Source organism: Acipenser ruthenus, chromosome 5 (assembly GCF_902713425.1).
Source record: "Acipenser ruthenus chromosome 5, fAciRut3.2 maternal haplotype, whole genome shotgun sequence".
In the NCBI taxonomy this organism is placed as follows: Eukaryota; Metazoa; Chordata; class Actinopteri; order Acipenseriformes; family Acipenseridae; genus Acipenser; species Acipenser ruthenus.
The window spans coordinates 22,054,381-22,067,211 of record NC_081193.1 but is presented as its reverse complement, the minus strand read 5'-3'; the positions used below and the strand labels follow the sequence as shown (position 1 = coordinate 22,067,211).

Sequence of the window (12,831 nt, the reverse complement as noted above, 5' to 3'; positions counted from 1 at the left end):
AACACCACAACGAACTGCTTTCTAACATCACAGACACAGTACAGTGTGTGTATTATTATTATTTGTTTATTTAGCAGGCGCCTTTATCCAAGGCGACTTACAGAGACTAGGGTGTGTGAACTATGCATCAACTGCAGAGTCACTTACAACTACGTCTCACCCGAAAGAGAGAGCACAAGGAGGTTAAGTGACTTGCTCAAGGTCACACAATGAGTCAGTGGCTGAGGTGGGATTTGAACCAGGGACCTCCTGGTTACAAGCCCTTTTATTTAACCACTGGACCACACAGCCTCCTAGCCATGAATAAAAACTTAGTTTTTATTGCCAACAACGTTAACTTCTTTGCTTTTTCTCTAGAATTTCAAAAGGGAAGAGCAGAACTTTGTGGTCCAGAATGAAATCAACAACATGTCTTTTTTGATCACCGATACCAAGTCGAAAATGTCAAAGGCAAGTGATTGTGTGTCAGGGCAGGAGCATGTGCAGTGACTGACCTGATTCTACCATGCAAAACAGGATTTACACACACACTTAATTGCCGGTAACACTGTTGTGTGGATAATTTAGTTGTACATTCTTGTGTGTATATTGCACTAAATGTATGTCTGCTGTTTGTATACAGGGTGCAGTTTCAGATCAGGAGAGAAAGAAGCTGAAACGAAAGGGAGACCGCTATTCTCTACAGACCTCACTCATTGTAGCTGCACTAAAGAGACTGCTTCCTGTGGGGTTAAATATCTGTGCACCCGGAGATCAAGAACTTATTGCATTGGCAAAGAACAGATTCAGTTTGGTAGGAAAACCTTTTTTTTTTTAAATCCATCTTAAAATTGTGATGCACAAGAAACGTGTATTTTGTCATATCTCATACATAGTAACCACCATCAAAAAACAATAGAAGAAGTGTACAATTGAATATGTGATTGTTTATGAAGTAGTACAGTAGTTTGTTATTTGCCACAAGATTTATTGAAAAAGCAGACATCCCCCAGGACTTTACTCTTATTTTGCTGTTTCATACAGAAGGACACAGAGGATGAAGTAAGAGATGTTATTCGTAATAATCTTCATCTTCAGGGAAAGGTCAGTTAATGGAAAGCAGTTAATGCATGTTTTGTTCATGTATAAAGTAGAATTTATTAGAGGACATTATACTCTGTGCTTGAGGTGCATATGGCTTGTGTTTGTGAACTAACCCTCTATTCGCATGCATCTCAATGTCTTGGCATGACTGAAAATACTCAGAATGTGTTTAAGATATCCAGCTCCCCCACACACTCAGTGCATAGTACAACATTAGAGGTGTACGAGAATATATATTTCACTATAATTAACTTTTTTAACGCAAATAAGTCTTTAGCCTAATTTTGATGTCTGATTCCAAACATGTAACTTGTTAGCTGGTGAATTTTGGAGAATTATATAACCAAACAATATTTGTTTAAGGTGACGTTAATTCATTTTAAATCAATACTGCTCCACATTCATTCTGGGTGAAAATTCTAATACTTTTTCTTTTTTGCTGCAGGGCACTGCTCAAGATCAGTAGCTTACCACATTTTTTACATTATATTAGGCAAAACAAAATAGGAAATTGTATGTGTGGATATATGGGCTGCACGTTACATATACAAAGTGAGCCATGTACTCCGGTTTTAGTATTCTGTATACTGTATACTATAGGTGTTTTTGTTTCTAGGGTAGTACACAAAGGTGCACGTTATGCAGGGAAAGAAACCGAAGGTTGCTCAGCCATGCTCATTATACAGGGGTGTGCCACATTCAAGGATGTTATATTTAGAATATTACAATATTCATTTATAGATGACTTTTTAATCTTCTCTTGGTTGCAACAAAGAAAAAGATCAATGCTGAGAATGACGCATAATTCTTGAAAATATTACCAAAAGACACACAACATAACTATCGGTAGATAATACATTTTTGTAACACAGATCAAATAATGTTAGTATTGCTGAACTAAACATTTGAATAATACAGTCCATCATTATAAAGAGTTGTAGCTGTCAGTTGTAGGTAAGTCTGATCTAATTGTCCCTCACAATGCTTTATCACTTTCACCTCTATACTCATTACTTTTTATATATGGCTACAGAGTACAGGGTTACATTTAAGAAGCAGACTACTTAAATTATTGTTTTCCATTTTGATGATTAGCATGTGGCGGCAAAGCACACAGAAGAACAAAATTAATAGTAATACTTGAACAGAACAGATATGCAAGTTTCGTTTACATTGTAAACATTGTAAATGTAATGTATGTTATAAAAAAAAAGCAATTAACCCAAAATCAAAGCATGTTGGGGTACTGCTCTTTTTTTTTTGTGCCTTTCCATTCCACGTTTCTCTTTGTCTTTTTCTCTCCCCTCTGCATGTCTGCATGCTGCCTGTCTCAGTACCGAATGCATCATTTCAAGAAACTGGTGAAGAGGCTTAACATAGTGTTGAAATGGATGAAGAACAAACCTCCCAAGCTGGCTAGCCCTGAGCTTCCAGGCCACAAAAAACTGCCCGGGCGAAAGCGCTCGGCCACCATAGACACCACACCCAGGGTTCAAAAGACTCCCCTATCTGCGATAAAAAAGTCCGCCTCAGTTGATTATGTGTCCATGTTGAGGCACACTAAAGCCCAGTCAAGGCCTATGGACATGGCAGGCTCTAAAAAATGGAAAGGCCTGCACAAGGAAGGGCACATAGCAATGCAGAGTTTACTGGGGTGTCACACAGATTTGGTGGGTAGTCACTAGGCATGTAAGTCTAATGTAGCTAGTGCCTTAACCCTTTGCAGTGCTATGTCAGACCAGGTCATGACAGGCGCTGAATAAATGGACCTCAAAGGGTTAATAGTAAGATATAAGTGGCAAACCTATACTATTTTTTAAGTAATCATTTTGCTTTGGTAATTGTATTTTTGAAAGTGGAATATTGCATCAACTTTAAGTCTGTATAATCTTATGACCAAGTGTAATGTTATGAAGTTCCACCACTCTTTTTTTCATTTGCAAAGAAGGTATTGCCGTGTGTCATGCTCCACACATGTTGCTTAGTACAGCTCTCCATCCTATTCTGGCTTATACTAAATATCTTGTTTAAAGTGACTTGCTTTTTTGTGCTACAGCTGGAGGATCCTGCTATAAGGTGGCAGATGGCTCTGTACAAAGACTTGCCTAACAGAACAGATGACACGTCGGATCCTGAGAAAACAGTGGAGCGTGTGTTAGATATAGCACACGTGTTGTTTCATCTTGAGCAGGTTAGTCTATGTACAGTATGTGGTTCTCTGTGTGCATTGTAATGCATGTAGCATTTTAGTTGCTGACGTAGCTTTAATCACAATTCACCTGCCAAACGTAATGTATTTTCTATGACCAGATTCCCCATGAAATGTAATTCCTGCCATTGGAGCACTCTGTTTTAGTATTACTAGTATATCTAAATTAAGCTATCTTTCCTTTATAGGGCTCCTGTTATAGTTAAAGTCCTATTTTCTTTAATACAGTATTGCCAGCAGTTTAAGGGCTTAGCCAAGTCCCAACTATGCTATATTGTTTAGGTTGAACACCCTCAGAGAAGCAAGAAGGCTGTGTGGCACAAGCTGCTGTCCAAGCAAAGGAAAAGGGCAGTTGTGGCCTGTTTCAGGATGGCACCTTTGTATAATTTGCCAAGGTGAGCATTATTAAGCTATTTGGTTATTGTATAGCAGGGTGAAAAAAAATGTAATCAGCTGACCCAAAATCGCTTTTATTTCCTTTCATTGTACTCCGAACTTGTAATGTGTTTTTAGGGACTCCATGTCCATTATGTTTGCACACTGGTGATCAATATGTAATAGATATTACAACCCTGCCCAAGAGGCTGTGTGGTCCAGTGGTTAAAGAAAAGGGCTTTTAACTAGGAGGTCCCCGGTTCAAATCCCACCTCAGCCACTGACTCATTGTGTGACCCTGTGCAAGTCACTTAACCTCATTGTGCTCCGTCTTTAGGGTGAGATGTAATTGTAAGTGACTCTGCAGCTGATGCATAGTTCACACACCCTAGTCTCTGTAAGTCGCCTTGGATAAAGGCGTCTGCTAAATAAACAAATAATAATAATAATATCCAGTTTATGAACATGGAAACGGTCGTTATGTCCAGAACAGTATATCGCACATGCTATTTGTTTCTGTAGGCATCGGGCTGTGAATCTCTTCCTACAAGGATATGAGAAGTCTTGGATTGAAACAGAGGAACATTATTTTGAAGACAAACTAATTGAGGATTTAGCTGTAAGTTTTGCCAGATGTATGCATTGCTTACATACATACATACATGCATGCAGTACTATGTATTGGACCTTCAGAAATGTTACATGGTCTGATTGTATGGCATGGTCTGAGTGTATCTGAATTTCAGAAACCAGGAGGAGAAGAACCCCCAGAAGAAGACGAGGGAACAAAACCAATTGACCCTCTAAACCAGCTCATCTTACTGTTTAGTAGGACTGCACTGACAGAGAAGTGGTAGGTGTTATCACATATATTATCTATTTGAATTACAATGTGTAATGGCTGTGAAAACACAAAACAATATAGATTCAAAGTTGAGATCCTTGTGTAAAAGAGACCTGGATAATTGCCATGTAGTACCAGCTTTACACGGAGATGCTGCTGTGTGCATATTTATCCCTCTCAAGTTAAACCAGATATAATACCGGTACTATGGCAAAAGCATACTTGTCTAAGAAATGTTAGCGACCATTTTTCTTCTGCATTACTTTGTTGTTAATTTATATTTCTATTGACAATTTTTTTTTATTTCCAAAAACAGTAAACTGGAGGAAGACTTCCTGTACATGGCCTACGCTGACATCATGGCAAAGGTAGATTTATTTGTAATTACAGATTTATAAAACATTTTTACCCATCTTAAAGAATAAGTAGCGGGATTCTGAAACATAGTTATACGTCCCAAAGTGTTGCTACAGCTGTTTAAATAATGTACCTGTAATTTTAATTTTCACTGTTGACATCCTGACAACTTTTTATACTTGTAACTTTAAAGTCTGTTTCAAAAGTTATTTTCAAAATGGCCACTCTAGTGCACTGGGGTTTGAGATCTGTCCTCTAAATCACTGCAGGAAGAGCGATTAAAAAAAAAAAAAAAAACATAACAAGAAGTGCTCTGGCTTTTCTTTTCCATACCACATCATGGATCGTTATTGCTGTGTTACCTGTTTGACAATGTGGGCAATAATCCTAAGTGCACTAAAGTGGCCTGTAACAGGTCAAGGAGCCCTGTACATGATTATTTGTTTATTTTTAGAACGGGGTCTCCCCCTCCGCCCCTGTGTCTCATTTGCGTTATTTTGTATTTGTGTTTTATGATTTATGTATTTATTATATAGGACGAGCGAGGTGCCGTCCTTCAGGGTTTCGTTATTGTTTTGTTTCTGGCAGAGGCGAGATTAGGCAGCTCGTCCTGTGCCAGTATATAATTAAAAACCACGTGTAGAAGGTGGCCATCTCCCGAATTGATTAAGTGATTAATTTGTTGCTAACCTGCTCTCTGCACTCGGGGTGGGGTGTTCAGAGGAGTGAGCGAGAGCGAGAGAGGTGTGTAAAATAAAAAAAAAGAAGTACGATCAGTGAAGGCTACTGCCCAGCCTGATCACAGTATTTTGTGTTTGTTTTGTTTTATTTAAAACCTTTATTTTGCTCTGTGAGCAAGTGTTTTTGTTTTGAATATGTTATTTATTTTTGTTATTTAAAAATAAAACGGTGCAAGCGCCATTGCACTGTACCTGCAGTGTTTATTTGTTTTCTTCCTGCAGTCTGGCCTGATGTCACCACATTGGCTACCCTGTCACATGGCCATTTTGAAAAGAGCTTTGAAACAGACTTTAAAGTTATAAGTGTAAACAAGTTGTCAGGATGTTAACAATGAAAAGAAAACTACAGGTACGTTATTTAACCAGTTGTAGCAACACATTGGGACTGTAACACTGTATTTTTTGGAGCCCCACTACTTACTTTCTATACAGGACTGAACTATGGGTATGGGAAAACTATGGGCAAGTACTGTATAGGAAAACTACTGGGCATCCTTGTAGGGGTTGAGATACACTGGGGAATATATTTTGAACTCTGGGTATTATTACATCAATAAAAAAAGTTAAATTACTGCCATGGTCACTGTGTCAGATAACAAATTAGACTCTTAATCTAAGCAGAGGTGGGAGTGGAGGGTGTTAGTCCCAGTTTTGTATAACCTGGCCCCTTTTGTAGATATCTTTTTAAGGGTAATTTGGCTGTTTTTTAACATTTTTTGTTCAGATTATTTATACAAGTCATCTATTAAGGGTATGAGAACAGACCTCTGACCTCTGAACCCTGATGTTTGGGGCTGGAAACTTTAATTGGCAGCCAGTTCCTAGACAGGTTAATCATACAGGCACATTTTTATTCTGTTTTACATATTGTTTCTATATGTTCCTGTTATATAAACTTCTAACTTATCAGGGTTGAAACTCCACAAGAGTGGCCCCCTTTGGGATATGTTTGGCCAGCCCTGGCATTTGTGTATGGAGTGGCGCATAAAGAGTGGTTAAGGGAGCGTTAGGATATGAAATCCATAGATACATAGTATTAACATTTTGTGATGACCGATTACTCTTGCATATCTTAATCCAGAGCTGTCATGATGAAGAAGACGAGGATGGAGAAGAAGTGAAAAGCTTTGAAGTAAGACATTTCATTCTCCTGTTCAGTATCACTCATATACAATTCTGGACATTCTCTGTTGATTTGCACGTGGCAGCTTCAGCACAGCAAGCAGGTGGCATGCTGGAAGGGAACTACAACTGTATCTCCACTACAATAATGAAACTGTTTAGGTCTGTGATGTTCATAATCTACCTTTTGTGTATGATTTATCAACACACATGCTGCATGTAGGAATGTGTAATTTAGTGCTATGCAGATATAACAGTGATAGAGACAGAAGCTTTGGAAGTTTGTGTGTCGGGTGGTAATATATTCCGGTATTTTTTTTTGTTTGTTTGTTTTTATTTTTGCATTTGATCTTCAACAGTCTGGAATATCAATGGTTTTTCTGTACTTATTTCTCACTGGCAAGTTATTTTTTGTATTTTGACAAAAAAACACTTTTTGGTTTGGATGTGGATGCTTTTCGTAATTTCAAAAATGGAAGGATGGCTGGAATGATGTCATCTATTTAGTACTGATACATTTCAAATATATTGCACCCCCCCCCCCCCATGTACAAAATTGAGCATGCCTGGAACACAATCTGAAACCTAGTCCCAGATTTCTGATCAAATTCTTAAATAGAGGCATTTTCTGTACGTTTAGTCTGTAATTTACCCCTATATTTCTTTGGAAAGCTTTTTGAAAAAACATTAGAACATTTTAAATACAGAAAATGTTTAACTATTAGGTGCATTTACACGAGCGTTCCGGAATCTTTCCGATAAGATTCTGGGACAGTCTGTACCGGAACGGTGTGTTTACACTTGCTTGAAACAGCGAGAGATACTTCTCACAGGAGCAGACTCTGAGCATGCGTACTTTGAGGGGGAAAGAAAAAAAAAAAGAAGCTGACGCCCTGATGTAGTGACAGATTTTTCCACTGCCCATTTAGTGCTCATTGGATCCTGTCTGTGCTCCAGATAGATATTAAAACCCTGCTTTCTTCATCAGTGAAGCTGCACAAGCGTCCTTCAGACATTGTTTCCGAAATCTGTAATACAAAACAATTAGATTTATTATTATTATTATTATTATTATTATTATTATTATTTATTTCTTAGCAGACGCCCTTCTCCAGGGCGACTTACAATCGTAAGCAAAAACATTTCAAGCGTTACAATACAAGTAATACAATAAGAGCAAGAAATACAATAAAACAAGTAAAGTACAAGTTTGACAAACCACAATTCAATAATACAGCAGGTAATAGTGATAGTTACATCAGGATATGATTAAATAGTGATAGTTACATCAGGATGTGATTAAATGCAAAGTACTACAGGTTAAAAACTTGGCAGATTACAGTATTCTGAAGTACAGGATTAAATGCAGTAAAATAGGGGCTGATAAGAGCAAAATAAAGCACATTTACATGAAGGGTGATAGTGTCCCAGGATACAAACAGAGGAGTTCTACAGGTGCTCTTTGAAGAGGTGAGTCTTAAGGAGGCGCCGGAATGTGGTCAGGGACTGGGCAGTCCTGACATCTGTAGGAAGGTCATTCCACCACTGCGGAGCAAGGGTGGAGAAGGAGCGGGCTTTGGAGGCAGGGGAGCGTAGCGGTGGTAGAGCTAGTCTTCTAGTGCAGGCGGAGCGGAGAGGTCGAGTGGGGGTGTAGGGAGAGATGAGGGTCTGGAGGTAGCTGGGTGCAGACTGGTCAAGGCATCTGTAGGCTAGTACAAGAGTCTTGAACTGGATGCGAGCGGTGATCGGGAGCCAGTGGAGCGAGCGGAGTAGTGGAGTAGCGTGGGCGAAGCGAGGCAGAGAGAACACTAGGCGGGCAGCAGAGTTCTGGGTGAGCTGGAGCGGACGGGTGGCGGACGCAGGGAGGCCAGCCAGGAGGGAGTTGCAGTAGTCTAGGCGGGAGAGTACCAGGGCCTGGACCAGGAGCTGGGTAGCATAGTTGGTGAGGAAGGGTCGGATTCTTCGGATGTTGCTCAGGAAGAATCGGCAAGTGCGTGCCAGAGTGGAGATGTGCTGGGAATAAGAGAGGCAGGGGTCCAGGGTGACTCCAAGGTTCTTAGCTGAGGAAGAGGGAGAGAGTGTGGTAGATTCCAGAGGAACAGAGATGGAGAGATCAGAGGAGGGGGAGGAGGAGGGAAAGAAAAGGAGGTCAGATTTAGAGAGGTTGAGTTTGAGGTGATGCGAGTGCATCCAGGAGGAAATAGCAGACAGACAGGTAGAGATACGGGAGGAGATGGTGGAGTCAGAGGTGGGGAAGGAGAGGAAAATCTGAGCATCATCAGCATAGAAATGGTATGAGAAACCATAGGATGCGATGAGGGGGCCCAGGGAGCGGGTGTAGAGAGAGAACAGGAGAGGACCCAAGACTGACCCTTGGGGGACTCCAGTTAAGAGAGGGTGAGGTGTGGAGGTTGCTCCACGCCAGGTTACCTGGTAAGTGCGGTTGGAGAGGTAGGAGGAGAACCAGGCCAGAGCAGTGCCAGAGATCCCCAGGTCAGCAAGAGATGATAGTAGAATAGAGTGATCAACAGTGTCAAAGGCAGCAGAGAGGTCGAGGAGAATTAGGACAGAGGAGAGAGAGGCAGCTCGGGCACATTTAAGTGAGTTGGTGACAGACAGGAGGGCGGTTTCAGTAGAGTGAGCAGAGCGGAAGCCAGATTGGAGAGGGTCAAGCAGAGAGTGGTTGGACAGGAAAGCAGAGAGCTGGCGGTGTACAGTCCGCTCGAGGGTTTTGGAGAGGAAGGGTAGGAGGGAGACAGGACGGTAGCTCTGGAGGGAGGTGGGGTCGAGGGTAGGTTTTTTGAGGAGGGGAGTGATCGAGGCTTTTTTGAAGGCAGAGGGGAAGATACCAGAAAGTAGAGAGGTGTTGAGGAGGGAGGAGATGAAGGGGAGTAGAGCAGGAGCAGCAGCTTGAAAGAGGTGAGTGGGTAGGGGGTCCAAGGCACACGTGGTGGGTTTGTGACCCTGGAGCAGGGAGGAGAGGTCAGAGTCTGAGAGGGGCAAGAAGGTGGAGAAGGAGGGTGAGTTAGTAGGGGTTGCAGTGGGTGTAGGAGTTGGAGCGGGAGGGGGTGCGGGGGAGGGAGAGGTGTTAAAGAGTTTGCGGATATCTGAAATTTTAGAAGAGAAGAAGGAGGCAAAGTCATCAGGGGAGATAGAGGAGGGAGGAGGAGGGGGGGGAGGGTTAAGGAGGGAGGAGAAGGTAGAGAATAGTTTACGTGGGTTGTTAGTGGAGGCTTGGATTACAGATTGGAAATAAGCACATTTAGCAGAGGAGAGAGTAGAGGAGAAGGAGGAGAGGAGAGTGCGGTAAAGGTCTAGGGCAGCAGGGAGTTTGGTTCTCTTCCATTTCTTTTCAGCAGATCGCAGTGCGATTCTTGCCGAGCGGAGCGCAGAGGAGAGCCAGGGATGGGGAGGGGAGGGGCGAGCAGGACGGGAGGTGAGGGGACAGAGGGAGTCGAGGGAGGAGGTGAGTGAGGAGAAGAGGGTGGAGGTAGCAGAGTCTACGGAGAGTTGTGAAAAGGAGTCGATAGGAGGGAGGTGAGAGAGAGCAGTGGAGGAAAGGACAGAGGGGGAGAGAGAGCGGAGGTTACGGCGAGAGGTGACAGTGGGGGTGGGAGGAGCAGGGAGAGGGGGGAGAGACAGAGAAAAAGAGATGAAATAGTGATCAGAGAGGTCCAGGGGGGTGACAGAGAGGGTGGAGGGGCAGCAGGCCCTGGAGAAGGTGAGGTCCAGTTGACGGCCAGCTTTGTGGGTAGGAGGGGACGGAGAGAGACAGAAGTCGAAGGAGTGCAGGAGAGGGAGGAATCCAGCAGAGTGGCTGGGGTTGGAGAGATGGATGTTGAAGTCACCCAACAGGACAGTCGGGGTAGACAGGGAGGGGAGGGAGGAGAGTAGATAGTCGAGTTCATCCAGAAAATGAGTGAGAGGCCCAGGGGGGCGGTACAGAACAATGAGCAGGAGTTGACAGGGAGAGGTTAGTTGGACTGCATGAAATTCAAAGGTACTGACAGAGAGTGAGATGAGATCGGAGGGGACAGAAAAGAGTAAGGAGGGAGAGAGGAGAAGACCCGTCCCACCTCCCCGTCCAGTGAGACGCGGGGTATGGGACAGGACGTAGAGAGAGGACAGGGCAGCAGGAGTAACAGTGTTATCAGGGGACAGCCAGGTTTCAGTGAGAGCAAGGAAATCGAGCGAGAGGTGGGAGGCAAAGGCAGAGATGAAATCAGCTTTGTTAGCAGAAGAGTGACAGTTCCAGAGTGCACCAGAGAGTGTGCGGGAGGGGGGGAGAGGCAGAGAAATGAGGTTAGAGGGGTTAGAGGAGCAGTAGCGGAGGGAGGGCAGAGGACGAGGACGGGAGGACAGAACAGGGATGTGAGAGACAGTCATAGCAGGACAAAAGGCACAGTGGAAGCAGTAGGGTGGAGGGTACAGACCTGACTAGTAGAGAGCTTCTTCTAGAGCCCCGTTAGGTTAGGATCTATTGGAGCAGCGTCTCAGTGCAGGCCTCCCCTTGCTGGACTCCCACAGCTAGACTCCCGGCTCTTTTGTTGAGGCTCTTCGGTTGGCTGGCGCGTCTGGCTGGCGCTAAAATAGGCTGCTTAATATATATTAAAAAAACAACTGCGTGGAAACCAATCAGATAGCAAAACAACTTCTATTCAATTAAACCACTCACCTGGTACTAATCACACACACCAACTCAGCTAATTCAAACACCACCTTACAGAGTTACCAAATGTAGTTAATTAAAGATTACTTGAAGCAGGAGCTAGCCTATCTGCCTCAGTCACTGCACATCGAAAAATGTAAACTACATAAGTTCTGCAATCTTTCCAGAATACGTCCTCAGTGCGTTTACACTGAAAAAAGTGACCGGAATCTGTCCTCTAGACCTTTGCAGTCCATTTATTAAGTGCGCGTCAGGTCCAATTTATTTTCACACGCGCAGTTAATTTTAGACGCGCTGTTTAAAAGTATTTTTTTCCACAGTCAAACGGTTTTAAAAGGCCCTGCATATCAATAAAGCACTCACTAGGCATCTCTAGCCCTGCCCCACCCTTTCGTTCGCTATCGCTTTCACATATGCTAAGAAATAAATAATAATAATAATAGTCGTACATACCGATCAATCATCTCCTGATCACTCGTTTTATCACCAAACTCCTCAATAATACAATCCAAGTCATTATTTTATTACTATAACATCTCAAAAAAGCTCTGCAATATCCGTGATATTCTCTGAGCGCTGATGCAGTACCATCCAGCTTGTTTCCTTATGACCGTCCCTATGTGATGCCAGGGGCAAGTATGATTATTCATGAGATATGCCTTTTTTTTATTTTTATTTTTTTTATCGGCTTGTCTTGGCTCCTGTCGCTCCCACTCGGGCACTGAATGGTTTTCTCTGCTTTTTCCGGAGAAAATACGACTAGAAACCCGTTTTTTGCGTTTTTTTGACGATGTCGGACAGGGTCCGACAATGGACCGGATAGGAATAATTGCAATGTCGGACCAGGTCCGACATAGGACCACAAAGGGCTAGTCCTCTCAGTCCAGAATACGAACTCAGCATTTTAGAGGATAAGAGGATGGATTCCGGAACGTGCTCAGTAGCGTTTACACTGGCAAAAAGTGACCGGAATCCACCCTCTTACCCTCTCAATCTGGAATATTTGTGCCAGTGTAAACGCACCTATTAATGCTGCACCTAACCTGTAATTTTACAAAAAATACTCAATAAGAGAAACATTGTTACGAGATGTTGATCCCCTTCTTTCAATGATTTAAACTGATCAATTAAATAGACCCCCTTTAGTGTGTTTAAGAGACATTCAATTATATCACTTTGTTGTTCGTTTCTAGTTTTGTAAGCAGGTGTTCTTCTCCATATCACAAAATAGGAGTAAATTACAGACTGTAATGCCACTATTCAACAAAACCTATGCGGTAAATACTTGCTTAATGCAGGTTGCTTAATGCAAATGTAAGTAATTATTAGAACAGTTTAACGTTTATATGTGCATTTTTATGATTTCATCTTTAAACCTGAAACCACATTACAATAGCCATGTACATTTACAGACAAGAACCTCTGCCCTCTG

At 42.5% G+C, this 12,831-nt stretch overlaps 1 protein-coding gene across 1 annotated transcript in view; it reads left to right on the top strand.

The window, feature by feature from the left end:
- The window catches only part of LOC117403391 (ryanodine receptor 2), a 276,853-nt gene that overhangs the window by 214,740 nt on the left and 49,282 nt on the right, over positions 1-12,831 (top strand). Inside the window, exons 69-78 of the mRNA XM_059023822.1 lie at positions 358-450; positions 623-793; positions 1,024-1,083; positions 2,418-2,753; positions 3,140-3,274; positions 3,575-3,687; positions 4,190-4,286; positions 4,414-4,520; positions 4,828-4,879; positions 6,690-6,740. Of these exons, the coding sequence (XP_058879805.1) occupies positions 358-450; positions 623-793; positions 1,024-1,083; positions 2,418-2,753; positions 3,140-3,274; positions 3,575-3,687; positions 4,190-4,286; positions 4,414-4,520; positions 4,828-4,879; positions 6,690-6,740 (1,215 nt within the window). The remainder of the gene's footprint in view (positions 1-357; positions 451-622; positions 794-1,023; positions 1,084-2,417; positions 2,754-3,139; positions 3,275-3,574; positions 3,688-4,189; positions 4,287-4,413; positions 4,521-4,827; positions 4,880-6,689; positions 6,741-12,831) is intronic.